This window comes from Bos taurus, chromosome 1 (genome assembly GCF_002263795.3).
Source record: "Bos taurus isolate L1 Dominette 01449 registration number 42190680 breed Hereford chromosome 1, ARS-UCD2.0, whole genome shotgun sequence".
NCBI lineage: Eukaryota > Metazoa > Chordata > Mammalia > Artiodactyla > Bovidae > Bos > Bos taurus.
In genome coordinates this window covers 144,544,967-144,568,278 of record NC_037328.1, presented here as the reverse complement: position 1 = coordinate 144,568,278, position 23,312 = coordinate 144,544,967, and the positions used below count along the sequence as shown (strand labels likewise).

The 23,312-nt window shown below is 45.7% G+C and overlaps 3 protein-coding genes across 3 annotated transcripts in view; 1 reads left to right on the top strand and 2 right to left on the bottom strand.

Annotated features, from left to right (window-relative positions):
• Positions 1–23,312, top strand: part of TSPEAR (thrombospondin type laminin G domain and EAR repeats) — a 177,531-nt gene that overhangs the window by 50,830 nt on the left and 103,389 nt on the right.
• KRTAP10-8 (keratin associated protein 10-8) lies at positions 6,637–7,697 on the bottom strand. Its single transcript, NM_001101290.1, is given in 1 exon segment — positions 6,637–7,697. A coding segment is annotated over 1 exon segment (657 nt). The 5' UTR covers positions 7,653–7,697; the 3' UTR covers positions 6,637–6,995.
• LOC100299102 (keratin-associated protein 10-11) lies at positions 18,322–19,149 on the bottom strand. The gene has a single exon (XM_015473846.3). The coding sequence runs from the start codon at positions 19,125–19,127 to the stop codon at positions 18,441–18,443; it is 687 nt and encodes a 228-aa protein (XP_015329332.2). The 5' UTR covers positions 19,128–19,149; the 3' UTR covers positions 18,322–18,440.

Genomic DNA, 23,312 nt, shown 5'->3' with positions numbered 1-23,312 from the left:
GTGAAGTCGCTCAGTCATGTCTGACTCTTTGTGATCCCATGGACTGTAGCCCACCAGGCTCCTCTGTCCATGGAATTTTTCAGGCCAAAGTACTGGAGTGGGTTGCCATTTCCTTTTCCAGGGGATTTTAAACCCAGGAACCATTTTAAATTAGATTGTCTTTTTGTTGTTGAGTTGTAGTTCTTTATGTTTTCTGAATGTTAGACCCTTATCAGAATTATGATTTGCAAATATTTTCTTCCATTCTGTGTGCTGCCTTTTCACTTTCTTGATGGTATCCATCAATATACACAACTTTTTAATTTTGATGAAGTTGAATTTATTTTTTTTTATTTGTTGCTTGTGCTTTTGGTGTCATATCTAAGAAACTGTTGCCAAATCTAAGGTCATGCAGATTTATCTTTATGTTTTCTTCTAAAAGTTGTAGTTTTAGCTCTCATAATTAGATCTTGGAGGCACTTTGAGTTATTTTTTGTATATGGTGTATGATAGGGTTAAACTTCATTCTTTTGCTTGTAACTATTAGTTGTCCCAGCACCATTTATTGAAGAGACTATTCTTTCCCCATTGAATGGTCTTCATACTCTTGTTAAAAATCAGCAGACCATAGGTGTATGTTTTTTTACTCCATTGATCTATTATGTCTATCCTTGTGTCAGTACCAGTATTTAGAAGACTGTAGCTCTGTGCTAAGTTTTATTTCTTTCTTTCTAATTTGTGTATCTTTTATTTCTTTTTCTTGCCTAATTTCTCTGACTAGAACTTCCAGGACAACACTGACTAGAAGTGGTGAAAGTGGACATCATTGTCTTTTTCCTGATTGTAGGGAGAAGTTTTCAGTATTTTACCATTGAGCATGTTGATGACTGTGGGTTTTTCAAAATGACCTCTGTTATACAGTTGAGGAAATTCTCTGTACTCTTAGTTTTCTGAGTGTTTCTATCTTGAAAGAGTGTTGTCTTTTTTCAAATTCTTTTCCTGTATCAATTGAGATGATCATGTGGGGTCCCCCCCTTTATTTTATTAATGTGGTGCATCACATGACTGGTTTTCACATGGTGAATCACTCTCGCATTCTTTGGATAAATCCCACTTGGTTGTGGTGTATATCCACAATGTGGTATATATCCTTTTAATATGCTGCTGGATTTTGTTTGATTGTATTTTGCTGAGGATTTAAAAAATCTGTATCAATAAGGAAGTTCAGTCTGTAGTTTTCTTTTTTCCTTTTCTTAGTCTTTGTGTGAGTTTGACGTCAGGATGGTGCTGACCTCATAGAATCAGTTAGAAAGTGGTTAGAAAGTGTTCCCGTATCTTCTGTTTTGGAAAGAGTTGAGAAAGATTGGTAGCGATTGTTCTATAAATGTTTAGTAGAATTCAGCTTTGAGCTGGTCCTGGGCTTTCCTTTTTGGTGAGGTTTTCAATTACTGATTTAATCTTGTCACTCGATTTATGTCTTGCCTATTTCTTTTTGAGTCAGTTCACTCACTTTAGAGCCAAAGATACAAATAGACTGAAAGTGAAAGGATGGGGAAAATTTCATGAAAATAATAACCAAGAGAGAGATGGATAGCAATAATACAATTAGACAAAATGAACTTTGAGTCAAAAATTGTAGTAGGGGGAAAATAAGGAAATTAAATATTGATAAAAATGTTACTATGTCAAGAAGATATAATAATTATAAGCCTATATGGTCCTAGCAATAGACTTAAACTATGTAAAGTGAAAATAGACAGAATGAGGAGAGAATTAGCATTTTTTAAAAAATAATTAATGTTATTTCCATTACTAAACAATGAAACAGAACAACTAGATCAAAGTTTGGTAATGAAATAGAGGCCTTGAAGGACACTGTAAACCAGCCAGACAAGCATTCATACAGAACACTCAACACTAGGGTACCTGTTGGTTTTCAAGTGCACATGGGGCATTCTCCACATTAGACCCTGTGTTAAGCCATAAGACAAATCTCAATACATTTTAAAAGATTGAAATCATACAGAATATCTTCTCTGACCACAGTGGAAAGAAACTAGGAATCAATTAACAAAGGGAAAACTGGAAAATTCACAAATAAATGGAAATAAAAACAGTACAGTCTTAAACAACCAATGGTTTAAAAAAGAATCAAAAGGTAAGTTAGCAAATACTTTTCAGGTGAATGTAAATGAAAACACAGCAAGCCAGTACTTACAGGATACAGCAAAAACAATGCTGAGGGGAAAATTTATACCTGCTAACAATTGCATTAAAAAAGAAGAAAAATCTCAAATTAAGAATCTAGCTTTACTCTTCAAGGAATTAGAAGAAGAAGAACAAACTAAACCCATAGCTAGCAGAAGGAAGGAAATAAAGATTAGAACTCAGATGAAAGAAACAGAAACTTAGAAAAATAGAGATAGTCAATGAATCTAAAAGTTAGTTCTTTGAAAAGAGCAGCGCGATCAACAAACGTTTAGTTAGACTGACTAAGAAAAAAGGAAAAGTCTCAAATTACTACAGTCAGATATAAAAATGGGGACATCACTACTGACATTTCATAAACAAAAAGGATTATACAGGAGCACTATGAACAACTATTGATAAAAAATTAGATCACCTAGAAAAATGGAAAATCTCATAAACACAAACAACCAAAACTGACAATTTTCCTAAGGTTCTTTATTTCCTCATATTGTTTCAAGTTTGTGTTTGGCGCCCTTTTATCTCAGTCTGAATTGTCATATCTTGTAGGGCATGTCTAATAACTATGGACTCTTTTGGTTTTTATTTACCTGGAAATGTCTTAATTTCTGTCTCATTTTTGAGGGGTAATTTTGCTGGATGTAGACTTCATGGTTGACAGTTTTTTCTTTCAGCACTTTAAAAGTCATCCCTCTGCCTCTACTCTCACAGTTTCTCATAATAAATTGGGTGTTAATTCTCTTCTTGCTGCTTGTAAGATCCTATCATTGTCTTTGGATAATTTAACTGGAACATGTTTCAGTGTGTAATTCTTTGAGTTTATTCTACTTGGAGATCATGGAGCTTCTTGGACATGTAGATTCGCATGTTTCCTCAAATTTGGGGAGTTTTTGGCCATTATTTCTTCAAATAATTTTTTCTGCTCCTTTCTCTTCTCTCTTCCTGGACCTTCCTGTTAAGTGTATGCTGGTGCACTTGATGCCGTCCCCCAGGTCTCTTGAGTTCTCTTCATTCTTTTTTCCCATCTACCCCTCAAGCTGGAGTCTTTTCACCTGATTTATTTGCACATTTACTAATTCTTCTGCCTCTTCAAATGTGCTATTGAGCCCCTTCAGTGAAATCTTTATTTCAGTTTTTATACATTTCAACTCTAGAAATTCTTTTTGGTACTTAAAAAAAAATTAAATTTCTGTCTCTCTATTGCTGTTCTGTTTCATGAGACTTAACCTTTGTTCACAGTTGCCTTGAACTACTTGGGTACATTAAGAGTTGATTTAAGACTTTGTCTAGTAATTTCAATTCCTGGGCTCTTCAGTGACATTTTCTACTAATTGCTTTTTTTTTGGAGTGTCAATGAGCCATACTTTTTCTTTACTTACTGCACAACTTTTGATGGAAATGGGGGATCTTGAATATGATAATGCAATAACTCTGAACATCAGGTTTTCCTCCTGTAGTTTGTGGTTGTCGGTTGTTGTGACTTACTGTTGTTGTTTTGTTTGATGACTCTTCTGAACTTGTTTTGGAATGACTACTCTTTCTCATGTTCCATTAGCTTAGTGGTCAGGTAGTGGTTTGACAGAAATTTCCTTAAACATTGGAGCCGGAAATATTTTTTCCAGTCTTTGTATTTGTACTCTGTTTGTGAGTCAGGGCATGCTTTCAGACCTCAGCTGGGCAGTTTACAACTCTACCTTCACCTCCACTTCCTGCTTGGTCAGACCTGGAGGTGGGGCCAGAGGTGAGTGCAAAGGGCCTTCTTGGGTGCTGTCTGAGCTGGTGTCTCCTCATGAGTATGCTCATACTCGTCTTGCCCTCAGGAGGCTGTGGTAGATCTGAAAGTCCCGTTCCTCAAAGCATCTCACTTCACAGATCTTTGTCTTAGGCTCTTTGGGGTATCTTGTGTGTCATAACTGATGTTTTCCCCCTGGCATAGCAGCCAGTTGATTTGACAAACACTGTTCATGCAGTCACCTTTCTGCCTCCAGAGAGTTCTGAGTTACGAGAAATGAAGGCAGGTTCTTAGTGTGAGTCCTTCCAGAAGCCACCAACAGGTACAACAACCACAGTTCTTTCGGAATTAGGTCTGCTTGCTCCCTTCAGCCCCAGGAACCTCACCAGCACACAGGCTGTTGTCTTCAAGACTGCTGCTGAGCTGGGGGACAGGGGTGGGGAAGTGGAGTGCTGGTGGTGGTGGGGGGGTGAGGCTCTGCTAAAGTGCCACCGAGCTCTCCTACCTGCCTCAGTTGCCTTTTCCTTGGTGGAGCCTTTTCCTGGTTGTTGTAAAACTTTTACCATTTCCAGAGCTCAGACGTGGCTGATTCTGAGAGTTTTGCCAGTTTCTTCGTTGTTTCTGTGTGGAGTGAGCCCTTAGAGTTCTCTAGTCCCTGTCTTTCCTGACATCACTCTTAGCGGGCACAATTTTGAAAAGTCCCTTTTAGGGTATTTGGCAATATCATCCAGAATCTAAAATTGGCAGACACTTTGGTGGGGCAATCCCATGTCTGGGAATTTAAGCACCATGTGCACTATTGCCATAGGTACGTGCTGAGGCCTCTGCTAGTGGTGATGTTTGTAATAGTCAGAAAAGACGCTTACTCCTTGGAAGGAAAGTTATGACCACCCTAGATAGCATATTCAAAAGCAGAGACATTACTTTGCCAACAAAGGTCCGTCTAGTCAAGGCTATGGTTTTTCCAGTGGTCATGTATGGATGTGAGAGTTGGACTGTGAAGAAAGCTGAGTGCTGAAGAATTGATGCTTTTGAACTGTGGTGTTGGAGAAGACTCTTGAGAGTCCCTGGGACTGCAAGCAGATCCAACCAGTCCATTCTGAAGGAGATCAGCCCTGGGATTTCTTTGGAAGGAATGATGCTAAAGCTGAAACTCCAGTACTTTGGCCACCTGATGCGAAGAGCTGACTCACTAGAAAAGACCCTGATGCTGGGAGGGATTGGGGGCAGGAGGAGAAGGGGATGACAGAGGATGAGATGGCTGGATGGCATCACCGACTCGATGGACGTGAGTCTGAGTGAACTCCGGGAGCTGGTGATGGACAGGGAGACCTGGCGTGCTGCGGTTCATGGGGTCGCAAAGAGTCGGACACAACTGAGCAACTGAACTGAACTGAGGGAGACTTTGAGGCTTCCCGGGTGGTAAAGAATCCACCTGCCAATGCAGGACACACGAGATATGTAGGTTTGGTCCCTGGGTTGGGAATATCCCCTGGAGTAGGAAATGGCAACCCAGTCCAGTATTCTTGCCTGGAAAATTCCATGGACAGAGGAGTCTGGTGGGTTGCAGTCCATGGGGTCGCAAAGAGTCAGACATGACTGAGTGAGCACACACGGGGAGACTCTAAGTGTGTGTCCACCTAGTGCTAATAAACCAATAATGGTGGACCCACACTTTGGGATGCTCTGTGTTCAGGCAAAAGAGACCATGATAAGGTTTTTGTTTTCTTTTCATTTTCACATTTAACTACATACATGTTCCATGCTCTTTATTCTCAAAATACTACTTGCCTAAATCTTTGTTTAAATTTTTAATTGAAGAGTAATTGCTTTACAGAATTGTATTGGTTTCTTCCATACATGAACATGAATCGGCCATAGGTATACATATGTCCCCTCCCTCTTGAACCTCCCTCCCACATAAGTTTTTCTTTATCAGGTTGGCAAAGATAGAAAAGCGTGTGCCCCTGTGCTGTGAATCTACATTGTTGTTAAGGAGTAAAGACCTAGAACCCCTGTGGACAACGAGGTGATTGTCATGTCACTGCCTGCACCTCTGCTCAGGACTTCAACTCCAGGAGTCTGTTCTCCGATGCTTGGTCGTGTGTGACACCAAATATGGCTCCATTGGACACGTGTGTTCCCGTGTGTCTCCTGCCCATGATCAGACAGGTGCTCACACTGTTCAGGGCTTTGTCCATCCTCACCGCCTGAGGTCTAGCCTTTCCCCTCAGCTCTCCACCAGCCCAGCCTGGCAGGCAGTGGGGAGGGGGTGCTCCAGAGGCTGCAGTTTGTCTGCTTTTGGCTTTCCAGCAACTGGTACATGCTGGAGTCTGGGGCCTCCCAGTGTCTGTGAGTGAGTCCAGGACACCCACCCTCTTGGGATGCTGGGCCAGCCAATTGCCACAGACACCCTGTGTCCCCCTCCCAGCACTTCTGGGTCCTGGTGGTCCCTGGGACTGGAGAGGCTGCTTCTACCACAGGGAGGTTGTGGGGGGTCTTTCATCTGAGCCCAGGTGGTGCCCACAGGACTTGCCCAAGAGCAAAGCTTCAGGAGCACAACAGGGCTAGGGTGATGCCTGGACAGCAGAACAGTGGCACAAGGTGGACAAGTGTCAGGTTCAGAAGCCCCTCAGTTTCCCCAGATCTGATGATGTAAAGGAGGGCTAGGCCTCACACCCACCCTTCCTGCCCCAGGTGTCAGCATGGAGACCCAGTGAGGGGAGCAGAAATTTTATTGGTGCTCAGAGATGCAAAGCGACACTGCTCAGGCCAGGACCAGGGTCAGCAGGGCCCAGGATGACCAGGGATCAAGGAAGCAGCCAGGGCACTCATGGGCCAAGGTTAGGAGAGGAGTTCCCTGAGCAGGTCAGGCCCCCAGAGCTTGGCCAGGGCTGGGGTGTGGTAGGGTCTGGTCTTTTCCGTGTGCTGAGCCAGACTTGGGGAGGATAGGCCGAGCAAGCCAGGGGGGTCAGGGAGCTCAAGTGTGTCTGATGGAGGGCAGGATCCCTGGAACCTGCTGGCTCCAAGGGGACACGTCAGGTCAGCAGCAGGGCTCCGAGACCCAGGTGGGGACTCAGCAGGCTGAGCTGGAGCATGAAGGTTGGCAGAGGAGGGACACGGAGGAGGCTGGGTGGCAGCAGCTGGGCTGACAGAAGAACGTGGGCACGCAGCAAGTGGGGCGGCACACGGGACGGCAGAGGAGGGACACGGAGGAGGAGGGTCTGCAGCAGGATGAGGGGGCTGAGCAGGGGGAGGCCTCACAGCACATGGGCCTGCAGCAGACAGGTGTGCAGCAGACAGGCCTGCAGCAGACGGGCCTGCAGCAGACAGGCCTGCAGCAGACGGGCCTGCAGCAGACAGGTGTGCAGCAGACAGGCCTGCAGCAGACGGGCCTGCAGCAGACAGGGGTGCAACAGACGGGCCTGCAGCAGACAGGTACACAGCAGGCCTGCTGGCAGGGAGAGGAGCTGCTGCAGGCTGGTTGGCAGCAGGGGCTGGACTCGCAGTTCACTGGAGCACAGATGAGGGTCAGGCGCGGGGCCGGGGCACAGCAGCTGGGGGCACAGCAGGTGGGCTCGCAGCAGGTCTCCTGGCAATCGTCCACTTGCCAGGAGGAGCCGATGCAGGCACTAGGTGAGCTGACCTGGTTGCCACAGCTCAAGTCACTGGAGCAGACAGACAAGGTGGATGCAGCAACAACACAAGTCCTGGAACAGCAGGTGTCGGCCATGCTAGGGGTTTGTGCTGAGAGGTGTTCCAGTTGGGGGTGTGATTGGTGGGTGAGTGAGGTGCTCTGGGCATTGGGGCTTTTATATCCCTCCCTGGGATGCTCTGCCTCACCTGAGGCTCAACAGACCTTCCTTTTCCTTGTTACTGCTCAGAGGATGTTCCCAGATGAAGTTATTAGTGTATTTACTGTGAGATGTTTTGGAGAAGGAAATGGCAACCCACTCCAGTGTTCTTGCCTGGAGAATCCCAGGGACAGGGGAGCCTGGTGGGCTGCCGTCTATGGGGTCGCACAGAGTCGGACACGACTGAAGCAACTTAGCAGCAGCAGTAGCAGTGAGATGTTTATCACACTGTCCTTGAGACTTCTGATGACTGGAGGTGTTTTTGTGTCTTAAAAGCAAGCATTGAGATGCAGACTCTCTGGGTGCCTGTAGAGCCTTGACTGCTCTCTCCACCTCTTTGCTCGTGTTTCTTTGATATGTATTCTGGTCCCAGGATGTTTTGTGCCTACAGACGCTCCACACATGTTGCAGACCCTCTTGTATTGAACAACAGGTATCCTGGTGGGAGGGTGCCCTCTTACCTTCTCCATCTGCAGACCTGGTGGCAGGGTGTCCATGGCTCATCCCTATATGCGTCTTTTCCAGTGCTCATCTGAAACACTGTTTTTAGTTCTTTTATTTATCTCACAATTACTTATATTCATATTATGTTATGTCTGAGTTTTCAGGTTTAGTTATGATCTGATTTCCTATTGTAGAAGGAAGCCTTTCTCTTGTTTTCCATCAGCCCCAAGAAAATTCCCTCTCTGCATAGTCATAAGGCAGTGAAACCCCACTATTTGGTTAAACTCATGGTCAAAATCTGTATTATTGTCAATATTTTAGTTGAACATTGTCCATAGCCAAGTCTGTGTAGTGAAACGAGATTTAACTTCCTTATTTATATGTGTTTTGTTTTCGCTTGTGTTTTTCATTTCTTAGGGTTAACAGTTGCTTCTGGTGTTTATTTGCTTATCTTTCTGTTGTTGTTGTTCAGTTGCCAAGTCATGACCGACTCTTTGCAACCCCATGGACTTCAGCACACCAGGCTTCCCTGTTCTTCACCATCCCCTGGAGCTTGCTCAAATTCATGTCCATTGAGTTGGTGATGCTATCCAACCATCTCGTCCTCTGCCACCCCCTTTTCCTTTTTTTGCTCTCAGTCTTTACCGTCATCAAGGTCTTTTCCAAGGAGTCAACTCTTCACATCAGGTGGCCAAAGTATTGGTGTTTCAGCTTCAGCATTAGTCCTTCCAATGAATATTCAGGGTTGATTTCCTTTAGGATTGACTAGTTTGATCTTGCAGCCCAAGGGCCTCTCAAGAGTCTTCTCCAACACCTCAATTTGAAAGTGTTAATTCTTCTGTGTACCTATCAATAAACCATTCCCAGGTTCTCTGACTAATTCATCCCGAGCCCATTCAAGAGGTTCCAACATAACAGGGAATCTATTGGCTTCATTTATTTTTGGAAATCCATCTTCTGGAGCCCTCTGTATTTGTGGGTCTATGTCTATTGGCCAATATATGACAAACCTAGATAGCATGTTAAAAAGTAGAGACATTACATTGCTTTGCCAACAAAGGTCCATCTAGTCAAAGCTATGGTTTTTCCAGTAGTCATGTATGGATGTGAGAGTTGGACTGTAAAGAAAGCTGAGCACTAAAGAATTGATGCTTTTAAACTTTGGTGTTGGAGAAGACTCTTAAGAGTCCCTTGGACTGCAAGGAGGTCAAACCAGTCAATCCTAAAGGAAATCAGTCCTGAATCTTCATTGGGAGGACTGAGGCTGAAGCTGAAACTCCAATACTTTGGCCACCTGATGGGAAGAACTGACTCATTGGAGAAGACCCTGATGCTAGGAAAGATTGAAGGCAGGAGGAGAAGGGAATGACAGAGGATGAGATGGTTGGATGACATCACTGATACAATGCACATGAGCTTGAGCAAGCTCCAGGAATTGGTGATGGACAGGGAAGCCTGGTATGTTGCACTCCACAGAGTCACAAAGTTGTACACGACTGAGCGACTGAAGTAAACTGATCCATTGGCTCTTCTCTCAGCCAGATGTGCAGGTATCATTCAAGGATCTCTCTTCACTATTGTCTTTAGATTTTCCTTCATATCTCTCCTATCATGGGTCTCTTGTTTCCCCGATGCTGTGTCTTTTTTCTTTCTGAGTTCATGCCCTTATTTGGGTGGAGCACACTCTCAAGTGGTTTTCTGAAAAACGGGTTAATGGCAGGTTAATTTTTGAGTCTAGCATAACTAAAAATGCCTTATTCTGCCCTTATACTTGACTGATAGTTTAGCTTGGGACGGTCTTCTGGATTGGGGAAGTTTTCCTGCAGTATATTTTTTGAAGGTGGAGAACATTTCCGGAATTCTAGTTGTCCCCCTGTGCTGTTTTCAGTTAACTCACTTCCCCCAGGAGGAGTCACATTTCCACCTTCTCCTCCCATTGACTGGTTTCATCTGTTCTCTCTACTTTTTTGTTCATTATTTTACTCAACAAACATCAGTAGTAAGCACCCATGTGGCTGCCTGAGTCATAGATCATTGTTCTGCTGTGATGAAAACCATTGCATTAAACCCCACTGTGTTTCACTTAATATTCTCTTTCCCGGTGATGCAGATTTTGATTATTTGTAGATTTTGGCTAAGATGAAAGATGCTGCTATAAAAATTCTTATATATTTTGCTTTTGCTGGGTATATTCACTAATTTCTCTTTGGTGTATACCCAAGTGTTGAAATGCTAGGTCACATGAAAGGGATATCTGCAGTTTAGTGTGTACTGACCAACAACGTTTTACAGAGTTACTTCCCACAAGTGAGTTTTATGAATTTCAGTTGCTCTATAGTTTTTTAAAAGGTGTTTTTATCCCTTATGGGAAATATAGGGTTACTGTTACTGAAAGCGGGGTACAGCTGCTTGCTCAAACGCCAGTATAGAGGGAGGGTTGGAGGAAAGGAACGTTCGCTTTATTTTGGATGCTGGCAGGTGGGGGGAGGGCAGACTCCTGTCCAAAGGCTGGCTTCCCTTCCCCCCACACCGCCTTGGCCCCCACCAGCAATAAGAGGGTACGAGGTTTTATTGCTGGAGGGAGAAGTTACCTGGAGAAACAGCACAGTCAGCTCTGACAGTCATCTGGAAATTGGTCATCAGTTGTCTGACCAGCAGCATCTTGACTAAGTACAGTTAATATTCAGTTCCAGGGTCAGTTTGTTCCTATTTATTTGGAGCCAGTTCTCAGAATTTGGCATCTTATGTCATGGCTACAGTCCGGTCCTAATGTAGGTAACTTCTTCCACCCAGTGGGGGTTTCAGTATCTATAAGACAGTTCACAGGAGATGACTCAGAATATATTGCTCTTGAGAAGGAACTGAAGGTCCTTGACTTTGCTTAATGACTAAACTATTATTTAGTCTTATTGGACTGTTTTCCTTTGCTTCTGTTTTCTCACTTCTCTGATTAAAATTATTCTTTGGCTAAAGTTTTCTGTAGACAAAAGGAAGGCTGAAGGCATGGGGGTCAAGACCACAGGGTCCTGCTCCATTTCAGTACACAATGTTGAATTAACTTGCATCCCAGATGCAGTAAAGTTGAACATTCAGATATCTTTTCTTGGGAGGTGTCTGTTCAAGTCGTTTGATTTTTTAGTAGGGTTAATTGCATTTCTTACTGATTTGTAGAAATTTATTATACATTCTGAATATGAGTTATCTTTGTATCTTTGCAGTTTTGTGCTGGTAAATATATAATAACCGTCTGGCTGTAAAGCAAAAACAAGAAAGCCCTGGGGTGTTGTGTTTGTCAGTTTCCACGGTGTGGACACCCTCAGCTTGGCTACCAGTGTGATGTTACCAAATGCACAGCGATGCACGGTCAGCCCTCGAGAGCTGGAGCAAGTGGCTGCAGCCCACCCCCAAGACAGTCACCCACATCCAGCTCGTCCAGGTCCAGGGCTGTGCTTTTCATTTTCTTGAGGGTGTCCTTTTCAAGAAGTCAACTTCATAGAGGCATGATTTACATACTACAAAATGGACTTATTCCAAGTTTCATTTGCTGAGTTTTGGGAAACATGGACACCATGAGACCACAACCACAGCAAGATCCAGAGCTTCCCATCATCCCCAGAGTTCCCACGTGCTCCTTCAGAGTCAGTCCCACCCTGTCCTGACCCTGAACCACAGCTCTCCTCTCCTTCTAGACTACATTTGTCTTTTCTGAAGTTATGTGTAAATTGGAATATGCAGTATGGACCCTTTCCCCCAGTGTGTTGAGGACACTCTTATCTTCGAAACAGCAGATGTGTGGGAGTTCTGGTCCCTCCACTTTGTTGTGACACTGGGTGTCACAGTCTTTTTTTAATATGAGTCATTCCAGTGGATGTGTGAGTTCATGGTGTCTTTCTTTTTTGAAAACTTTCATGTATTTATTTTTGACTATGATGGTGCTTTGTTGCTGCATGGGCTTTTCTTCCCTCTCGATTGTGGAGAGCAGGGCTTACCTTCTAGTTGGGGTGCATGGGCTTCACGCTGCAGTGGCTTCTCTTCTCATGGAGCATGGGCTCTAGAGCGCGCAGGCTTCAGTAGCTGCGGCACACAGACTTAGTTGCTCCGCGGCATGTAGGACCTTTCTGGATCAAGGGTTGAACCCATGTCGCCTGCATTGGCAGGCAGATTCTTTACCACTAGGCACCAGGAAAGCCCCATGGTGTGGTTCAATGAATAGTTCTTTTTATTGGAGCATAGTGATTCAGCTATACATATATACATATTCTTTTTCATGTTATTGTCCATGATGGTTTATTTCAGGATATTGGATATAGTTCCCTGTGCTGTACAGGACGTCCTTGTTGTTCATTTCATATATAGTAGTGTGTATCTCCTAATCCCCAACTCCCAAGTTATTCCTCATCCCACCTGCCCTTGGCAGCCAAAAGTCTGTCCTCTGTGTCTGTGAGTTCGTTTCAGTTTCACAAATAAGTTCGTTTGTGTAATATTTTAGATCTCACGCACCAGTGATATTGTACAGTATTTCTCTTTCTCTGCCGGATGTATTTCAGTTAGTATGATAACCTCCATGTTGATTGTGTATGATTAGGTCCATGTTGCTCCAAATGGCATTATCTCATTTAAGAATTTTTTTCATTCTTTTTTATATGTATCACATCTTCTTTATCCATGCACCTATCAATGGACATGTAGGTGCTTCCGCGTCTTGGCTATTGTAAACAGTGCTGCTATGAGCATAGAGATGCATGTTTCTCTCCAAATTGCAGTTTGCTCTGCATATGGATTGCTGTATCATATGGTAACTCAATTTTTAGTTTTTCAGGGAACCTCCATACTGTTATCCATAGTGACTGAACCAATTTACATTCCCACCAACAGTGTAGGGAGGGTTCCCTTTTCTCCACACCCCCTCCAGCATTTACTGTTTGTAGATTTTTAGATGATGGTCATTGTGACCAATGTGAGGTGGTACCTCATTGTAGTTTTGATTTGCATTTCTCCAATAATTGGTGATGCTGGGCATCTTTTCATATGCCTGTGGCCCATCTGTATGTCTTCTTTGGAGAAACGTCTATTTAGATCTTCTGCCCACTGTTTTGTTCTTGGTGTTGTTATTGAGTTGTTTGTATATTTTGGAAATTAAGCTATTGAGCTATTTGTATATTTTGGAAATTGTCTTTATCACTTGCATCATTTGCAAATATTTTCTTCCAGTCTGTAGGTTGTCTTTTTGTTTGTTTATGGTTTTCTTTGCTGAGCAAAGGCTTATCAGTTTGATTAGGTCCTATTTGTTTATTTTTGCTTTTATTTCTATTGCCTTGGGAGACTGACCTAAGAAATCATTGGTACGACTTATGCCAGAGAATGTTTTGCCTGTGTTCTCTTCTAGGAGTTTATGGGGTCATGTCTTACATTTGTGTCTTTAAGCCATTTTGAGTTTATTTTGTGTAGGGTGTGACAGTCTGTTCTGACTTCACTGATTTGCGTATCGCTGTCCAGCTTTCCCAACATGACTTGCTGAAAAGACTGTCTTTTCTCTATTGTATATTCTTGCATCCTTTGTTGAAGATTAATTGGCTGTAGGTGTGTGGATTTATTTCTGGGCTCTCTGGTCTGTTCTGTTGATCCATATCTGATCCATGTCTGTTTCTGTGCCAATGCTGTGGTGTTTTGATTACTATAACTTTGTAGTATTGTCTGAAGTCTTGAAGGCTATGCCTCCAGTTTTGTCCTTTTTCTCCAGGCTTGCTTTGACAATTCTGGGACTTTTATGGTACCATATAAATTTCAGAATTATTTGTTCTAGTTCTGTGAAAAATGTGGGTAATTTGACGGGGGTTACTTTAAATCTGTAGATTGCTTTGGGTAGCACAGACATTTTAACAATATTAGTTCTTCCAAACTGAGAGCATGGAATATCTTTTCATTTCTTTGGATCATCTTCAGTTTCCTTTATTGATATTTTATAGTTCTCTGCATATGAGTCTTTCACCTCTGTGATCAGGCTTATTCCCAAGTTGTGTCTTTTGTGGATGCAATTTTAAAAGAATGTTTTTTTCCTTTCCCTTTCTGATATGTCATTGTTAGTGTAAAGAAATGCAACCGATTTCTGTGTGTTAATCTTGTGTCATGCTACCCTGCTGAATTCATTTATCAGCTCTAGTGGCTTTTGTCGGAGAAGGCAATGGCACCCCACTTCAGTACTCTTGCCTGGAAAATCCCATGGGCGGAGGAGCCTGGTAGGCTGCCGTCCAGGGGTCTCCAAGAGTCAGACACAACTGAGCGACTTCACTTTCCCTTTTCACTTTCACGCACTGGAGAAGGAAATGGCAACCCACTCCAGTGTTCTTGCCTGGAGAATCCCAGGGACGGGGGAGCCTGGTGGGCTGCCGTCTATGGGGTCGCACAGAGTCGGACACGACTAAAGCGACTTAGTAGTAGTAGTAGTGGCTTTTGTGTGGAATCTTTATGGTTTTCCATGTGTAGTATCATGTCATCAGCACATAATGACAGTTTTACCTCTCTGTGAGTAGTTCTTAATTCTAATGAAGTCCAATTTATTGATTCTTTTCTTTTATGCTTAATGTTTTTTATGTCCTGCTTCAAAAGTTTTTACCTACCACAATGTCATGAAGACATTGTTCAGTGTATTATTCTCAGTTCAGTTCAGTCGCTCAGTCTTTGCGACCCCATGAACCACAGCATGCCAGGCCTCCCTGTCCATCACCAACTGCCGGAGTCCACTCAAGCGCATGTCCATTGAGTCAGTGATGCCATCCAACCATCTCATCCTCTGTCGTCCTTCTCCTCCTGCCCTCAGTCTTTCCCAGCATCATGGTCTTTTCAAATGAATCAGCTCTTTGCATGAGGTGGCCAAAGTATTGGAGCTTCAGCATCAGTCCTTCCAGTGAACACCCAGGACTGATCTCCTTTAGGATGGACTGGTTGGATCTCCTTGCAGTCCAGGGGACTCTCAAGAGTCTTCTCCAACACCACAGTTCAAAAGCATCAATTCTTTGGCACTCAGCTTTCTTTATAGTACAACTCTCACATCCATACATGGCCACTGGAAAAACCATAGCCTTGACTAGACGGACCTTTGTTGGCAAAGTAATGTCTCTGCTTTTCAATATGCTGTCTAGGTTGGTCATAACTTTCCTTCCAAGGAGTAAGTGAATTTTAATTTCATGGCTGCAATCACCATCTTCAGTGATTTTGGAGCCCAGAAAAACAAAGTCAGCCACTGCTTCCACTGTTTCCCCATCTATTTGCCATGAAGTGATGGGACTGGATGCCATGATCTTTGTTTTCTGAATGTTGAGCTTTAAGCCAACCTTTTCACCCTCCTCTTTCACTTTCATCAAGAGGCTCTTTAGTTCTTCTTCACTTTCTGCCATAAGGGTGGTATCATCTGCATATCTGAGGTTACTGACGTTTCTCCCAGCTCTTCAGTATTTTGCCTTCCACATTCAGCTCTGTAATCGACCTCCAGTCAATGTGTGTGTGTGTATGCTGTGAGGATAGGCAAAGCTCACTTCCTCCCATGCGGATATCTCGTTGTCCAGTACTATCACCACCTATGAAATCCCAGTGACACCCTGATTGTGAACCAAGTGTCAGCACAAGTGTGCGCAGTTACTGGACACAACTGAGTTCCATTGGTCTATTTTCTGTCATTGTTCAATGTGTGGATCTGGTACTTACTGCCCCAGAAAGCATTCCCCTATCTTCTCAAGTTCTTTTGTGATCACTGCCATTCAAGTTTTGTACTTTTTCTTGCACTGATTCCCAGGTTGATATTTTCCTAGAAAATTACCATCTTCACCTAAAAATGTTGATTGTGTTGACGCACAGATGTAGCTTTTTCTCATAAACTTTGTTCTTTGTCTTTAGTGTTTATTTATCTCTTTTAGGTTTGTCAACATTTAAATTCTTTTATACATCTTTTAAAAGCAAATATTTAGCATTGTTGTTTATGTTTACTATTCTTTCTTTGTTCTTAGTTCCTTAATTTTGCTAATTTATTTCTTTCCCCTCCTTTCTGAAGTTTTCCTAACTTTCTGACTTGAGATTTTATTTTCAATCCCACCTTCTCTGTGCTATATGTCTTTAAGGGTTTCATTTACTCCCTGAGTACTACCTTACCTAAACCACATGTGTCCTGGGGTGTAGTACTTGCCTCATTTATTTTCAAAGAGTTCGTAATTAAGTTTCTGTTTCCTCAACTGGTGTGCTAAATAGCTTCAGTCGTGTCCAACTCTTTGTGACCCTATGGACTGTAGCTCGACAGGCTCCTCTGTCCATGGGGATTCTCCTGGCAAGACTGCTGTAGTGGTTTGCCGTGCCCTCCTCCAGGGGATCTGCCCCATCCAGGGACCTAACCCTCATCTCTTATGTCTCCTGCGTTGGTGGGCGGACTCTTTGCCACTAGTGCCACCTGGGAAGTGGAGAGACCACCTTTGAATTCTCCAGAGGAAATTTTCTTTTAATTATTGCAAGTTTATCTTATTGAATCTGGCTCAGGAACGTGGTCTGTGTAACAGCTTTTTACTTTTCTAGGTAGTTTTTTAAAATTATATTTCAGAAAGTATAGAAAATAGTATAATAAACACCTATGCATCTACAAATCAGTAACAAGTAACAAGTCTTTACATTTTGCCGAATTTACAGCACGTCACAGGTGCTATGCACTCTCCACATGCCCCCGCCAGGGGAGCCACTGTTCTCAGGCTAGTGTCTGTCATTCCCATGGATATTTTTGTAGTTTCATAGAGATGTTTATAGTTGTGGAGTCAAAGTAGTGTTTTGACCTGTGTATATGTATTACTCTGTATGTGTTAATCAGCAATATGATTTTCCTTTTACTCGATGTTATGTTTTGGAATTCACTCCTACATGTGTTTCCCTGCTTCAGCTGTTTTAACCTCTGTGTATCCCCCTTGTGTGTACATGCTGTGGTTTAGTTGTCCATTCTCCTACTGAGGGGCACTTAGATTATTGCCAGCATTGCTGCGAGATGGCCTGTGTGGGTTTCATGTACAGACACGTGATGTCATCTCCAGGAGGCCCCCTGGGGGAGGGGTCAGGTGTGCACCCAGGCAGCTTTCCCAGGTGTTACTAACCTACTCTGAAAACTGGAAACCTTGCCTGCATCTCAGAGCAGATCTTGTTTCCTATACTTCAGACCATGCTTGTTGTTATCAAACTTAGACATTTTTGCCAGTCTGATGGGCACTGGGGTCCCCAGGACCTCACCCAGGTTTGGTGATCCCCTAGATTTCACAGGACTCAACACAGAGTAAATCAGCACAGGGACCATGGCCTGGGGAGAAGTCAAGGGGCGCTAGACACAGGCCTCCCGAGACCTCCGGCCAGGTCACACGGGGTGCGCTTGATCCGCCAGCAGGGGGCTCCTGGGAGACGAGCACCCAGGGAGTTTATCGGGGGCTGGTCACATGGGCACCTTTGCCTGGCACCAAGACCCCAGCCCCCGAGCGAGAGCAGGTGTGCAGAACACACCTCACAGTTGTGCAGATGGTTGAGGCTCCCCCCAACAAGAGACCTCTCCCCACATGCACATTCCCCTCCCCGCCGCCTGAGGACAGTGTCCCGGGCCTGCTATGTGCTCTCCTGCACAGGCCCAGGGGGCTCATCTTTCTGGAGTGGGGGCTCCTGGACACCACTGAAGGGGCAGGAACAGGGAAGCCCTTGGGAGTGATCCAGGACCACCTTACACGGGGGAGTGTCCAGCAAGGGCCTTAGTTGGAAATAACAGAAATGAACTGTGGTTAACCTGATCAGGAAAGGAATTTATTGGAAGGAACTGACAGCTCACGGAAGGAGAAATTGAAACCAGCTTAGGAACGAGTGGAGGAGCAGGGGTTGTGCCACAGCTCAGGGGGCGAGGATGAGAAACCAATTCCAAGCATTTATCTTTTCCTTCATGCCACGTGAGGCTCACACCCCTGGGAGAGCTGGGCCGCCAACCCAGGCTGTGGAGGGAAGGCTGACACAGGACAGGGAGGAAAGCTGACACAGGACAGGGTGGACGGAGGGGAGGCAGCACTGGAAGAAGTGGGTGTGCCATTCCCAGGAGGGGTGACCTGGCGGAGTTCACGGCAGGGCCTGGGGCAGCGATGGGAAAGCTGTCTAGGCTCTCAGTAAGGAGTCGGAAGGTTCAAATGACTGTGAGCTCTGACACTTTGGGGTGACCTTGAGAGGAACACTCAGCAGCAGGGCCCCAGGGCCAAGGTGGGGACACAGCAGGCCAGGCGGGAGCATGCGGGCCGGCAGAGCAGGGACACAGAGGAGGCTGGGCGGCAGCAGCTGGGCTGGCAAGAGGAGGTGGGCACACAGCAGGCAGGGCGGCACACGGGGCGGCAGAGCAGGGACACGGAGGAGGAGGGTCTGCAGCAGGGGGAACCCTTACAGCAGACGGGTGTGCAGCAGACAGGTGTGCAGCAGACGGGCCTGCAGCAGATGGGCTCACAGCAGGCCTGCTGGCAGGAGGAGGAGGTGCAGCAGGAGGGCTGGCAGCTAGACTTCTGACAACATGAGGAGGTAGAACAGGGGGAGGCCTCACAGCAGACAAGTGTGCAGCAGACGGGCCTGCAGCAGACGGGCCTGCAGCAGACAGGCCTGCAGCAGACGGGCTCACAGCAGGCCTGCTGGCAGGGGGAGGAGGTGCAGCAGGAGGACTGGCAGCTAGACTGCTGGCAGCACAAGGCTGGGCAAGAGCTGCTGCAGGCTGGCTGGCAGCAGGGGCTGGACTCACAGCTCACTGGGGCACAGAGGAGGGTCAGGCGGGGGGCCGGGACACAGCAGCTGGGGGCACAGCAGGTGGGCTCGCAGCAGCTCTCTGGACAGTCATAGCTCAGGTCGCTGGAGCAGACGGACAGGGTGGAGGCTGCCATGGTGGAGGTGGAGCTGGAGGAGAGTTTGAGTGTGTGTGTGTGTGTGTGTGTGTGTGAGGTGCTCAGGCTGTTGGCTTTATACCCCTCCTCTGTGTTGTGTGTTGTCCCTACAGAGGCTCACAACACCCTCTCTTCCTGATTGGTATTTGGAACCCCATGATCTCTCATTAGTGCCAGTTTTTGTTTGGTTTTATGAGATATTGCTCAGCTCTTAGAACTCTTGAGTATATCTGGAAGTCTGTTGACATATCCTGAGCACCTTTCAGTTCAGTTCAGTCGCTCAGTCATGTCTGACTCCTTGTGACCCCATGGACTGCAGCAGGCCAGGCCTCCTTCTCCATCACCAACTCCTGGAGTTTACTCAAACTCATGTCCATTGAGTCGGTAATGCCATCCAACCATCTCATCCTCTGTCATCCCCTTCTCCTCCCGCCTTCAATCTTTCCCAACATCAGGGTCTTTTCTAATGAGTCAATTCTTCGCATCAGGTGGACAAAGGATTGGAGCTTCAGCTTCAGCATCAGTCCTTCCAATGAATATTTAGGACTGTTTTCCTTTAGGATGGACTGGTTGGATCTCCTTGCAGTCCAAGGGACTCTCAAGAGTCTTTTCCAACACCACAGCTCAAAAGTATCAGTTCTTTGGCACTCAGCTTTCTTTACAGTCCAACTCTCACATCCATACACGACTACTGGAAAAATCATAGCTCTGACTAAACAGACCTTTGTTGGCCAAGTAATGTCTCTGCTTTTTAATATGCTGTCTAGGTTGGTCATAACTTTTATGACATTTATGACAGAACATAACATCCAGGTAGGAAGGGAGTATGTCTGCGGTAATGTGGCAGGGGTCTGCACTGGCTGCATGAGAGATCCATCTAGCCTAACTCCACCTCCCCTGACTGATGCCCGGGGCCGCTGTGTGCACACCTGGGGACCTGCCTGTCTCTGCGGCAGGCTCAGAAATGCAAAGATGAACAAGCTGAGCCTTGAGCTGCCAGCCTAGGAAAGTCAGGTTCTTGGTGCCCTGTGATGCTGTTTACTAGGTCCAGCACAGAATGGTGTGCGTCGGCCTGGAGGAGTGACAGCTCAGCCCTGGGGGAGGACTCTGGGGGCACTGCTGCTTCTGCTAAGTGTGGGTGCTCAAATTCTCACCCTTCCTGGCGGTTTTGTGCTTCCAACAATGGGGCTCAGTCTAGGCCTCTCGACTCCTTGGGAGTCTATGAAAGGCAAGAGAGGGGTCTAGGATTTCAGTCAAATTGTGGGCTGAGTTGTCTGTCTGCATATTTTGAGTTATACAAATAAAATACATTTGAACCTGGCCTCTTGTGCTCAGGTTCCTGGCCTCTCTGTAGATACAGGAACTCATCATATAGACTGGGAATGTATGAGATAGAGAGAGAAACAGACAGACACACATACACAGAGGAAGAGAGGAGGAGAGATGTCTGTTTCCACCTATGATAAGGAACCAGCGCCAGATACACTCCTGCCGAGGAGAACTTGGAAAGCTGGATAAAACTCAAACATCTGTTCAAAGCTTTGGAGGGCTGCTGATCAAACTAAGAATTGAGAGGCAAACTTGTTGAATGTTAGGGAACTTTAGGCAGACTCTGCAAGCGCTGGTCTTGGTCTGGCTTTCCCTTTAGGGGTGAGCCAGCTTTTCCTGATGGCTTTTCCCTGAAATGTGGCTGACGAGTCTTGGCATTGGGTGCACAGAGGAGAAACGTGGCCAAAGGCTGCGACTACAATGAAGAGAAGCCAGCAGAGCTCCCGAGATCCCAGGGGGCTGGAGAAAATTACATGGGGTTTGTGCACGTGGAGGCAGCAAGGACTCAAGGGGACAAGATCCCAGACAAATTGGAGGCAGAGCTCTAGAAACGTAGATTGAACCCTCAAGGCATCTGCCCAGTTTCATACTGTACAGGGAAGATACTTAGAAGGTCATCAGAAAGCCACTGAAGGCCAAGCAGAGTTTTTGTAGTCTCGACCAAGGAGACAAAACCCAGAGTTAAGACCAGCCAAAAGGGAGCAGCTCTCGGCCAGGACCCCAAAGAGCTCAGTCCTAGGAGTGGGGAAAACCAGACACAGACCAGTGCTTACAGAGTCTGCCTCCCAGCCTCACAACAATAACAGTCCTCTGCCACACCCAAGCCGTCTGCCCAGGGTGCGGTGAATCTCTTCAGAAGAAGAGAAGCCTTCAGAGCTGCCAGGAGCTTGCGTATACAACCCCAGCCATTCAATCTTGGATGACAGCCATGCCAAGGGATAGCACCAAGAGACAAAACAGACCGTGGAAACAAACCCACAGGCGACACGGCGTTAGAGCCGTCAGACACGGCTTTTGAAACAATTGTGATGACTATGCTTAAGAAAACAGGTGTAAGGATGGGCGGTTTTATCTAAAACTGAAATGTGTATAAAAGAAGTAGAAATTCTGGACTCAAAGAATTGCAGAAATGTAACAATAGCATTTATGACTTGATAGGTGGATTTAATAATAGAAGAGACAGCCAGAGGGTGGATTACTGATAGAAGCTATGAAGCATTTAGGATGAGGTTAGAGCGTCAAAAGGAGGGAAAGTAACTGAATAAATATGGGAGAACGTGGTGAAGCAATTTCACTTTTTTTTTTTTTTCCTCCTTTGAGCCCAAAATGAAAGCAAGAGATATAATGGGGGATATTTGAAGAGATCATGGTAAATCTTTTTCTAAAACAAAGATTCAAGCTACAAATTCAAGCAATAATATAAACCTTAAGAGAACTAAATATTAATGAAGCCACACCTAAGTGGATCATAATGAAGCTGATGAAAGTCAAAGATAAAGACTAATCGTTGAAAACAATCAGAGGAAAAATAAACATTAACTTCATAGTTGCAGCAGCAGAAGATTTATAGTAGTTTTCCCATCAGAAAAGAAGAAAGTTAGGAGGCAATGAGAGGGCATCTTTAAGGGGCTGAAAGAAAATAACTGCAAACCTGTAAGAACACCATCAGAGGTGAAGGTAAAACAAAATGATGCCAGACAAAAACTGAGCAACTTCAACACCGGAAGACCAACTTAAATTAACATTAAGGAGAAATCTCCAGGTAGAATGATTGAAAGGCAGACAGGCTTGCAGCAGACAGGTGTGCAATACACAGGTGTGTGACAGGTGTGTGCAGACAGATGTGTAACAAACAGGTGTTTAACAGGCTTGCAGCAGACAGGTGTGCAACAGACTAGTGTGTAACAGACAGGTGTGCAACTGACAGGCTTGCAGCAGATGGGTGTGCAACAGTGCATGCTCAGTCACTCTGTTGTGTCTCTTTGTGACCTCATGGATGGTAGCCCGCCAGGTTTCTCTGTCCATGGGACTTTTCAGGCAAGAATACTGGAGTGGGGTGCCATTTCCTACACCAGGGGATCTTCCTTGTGCAACAGACAGGTTTGCACCAGACAGGTGTATGACAGACAGGGGTGTGACAGACAGGTGTGCAACAAACAGGTGTGTAACAGGCTTGAAGCAGACAGGTGTGCAACAGTGCGTGCTCAGCCACTCAGTCATGTCCGACTCTTTGTGACCTCATGGACTGTAGCTCACAAGGCTTATCTGTCCATGGGAATTTTCAGGCAAGAATACTGGAATGGGGTGCCGTTTCCTCATCCAAGGGATCTTCCCTGTGTAGCAGATGGGCCTGCAGCAGACCAGTGTGCAGCAGACAGGCCTGCAGCAGGTCTGCAGCAGGCCTGCTGGCAGGGGGAGGAGGTGCAGCAGGAGGGCTGGCAGCTAGACTGCTGGCAGCACGAGGCCGGGCAGGAGCTGCTGCACGCTGGCTGGCAGCAGGGGCGGGACTCGCAGCTCACTGGGGCACAGAGGAGGGTCAGGCGGGGGGCCGGGGCACAGCAGATGGGGGCACAGCAGGGGGACTCACAGCAGCTCTCTGGACAGTTGTCCTCCTCCGTGCACCAGGAGGAGCCGGTTCAGGAGTCACAGGACCCAGGCAGACAGACCCAGCTGCCATACCAAGGTGGAGGCAGCCGTGGTGGTGGGGGGGGGGCTGGAGGAAGGTGAGGATGTGAGTGTGTGTGTGAGTGAGTGTGTGAAGTGTCCAGGCTGCTGTTTTTTTTTCCCCCTCCTGGTGTGTGTGTTGTCCTGGGGGAGGGTCTACACCCTCCCTCCTGGTCGCTGTTGAGAGCAGAT

Bases quoted from the DNA above. Each gene is read 5' to 3' on its own strand.
- LOC100299102 (XM_015473846.3), bottom strand. From the start codon at position 19,127: ATGGCAGCCTCCACCCTGTCCGTCTGCTCCAGCGACCTGAGCTATGAC.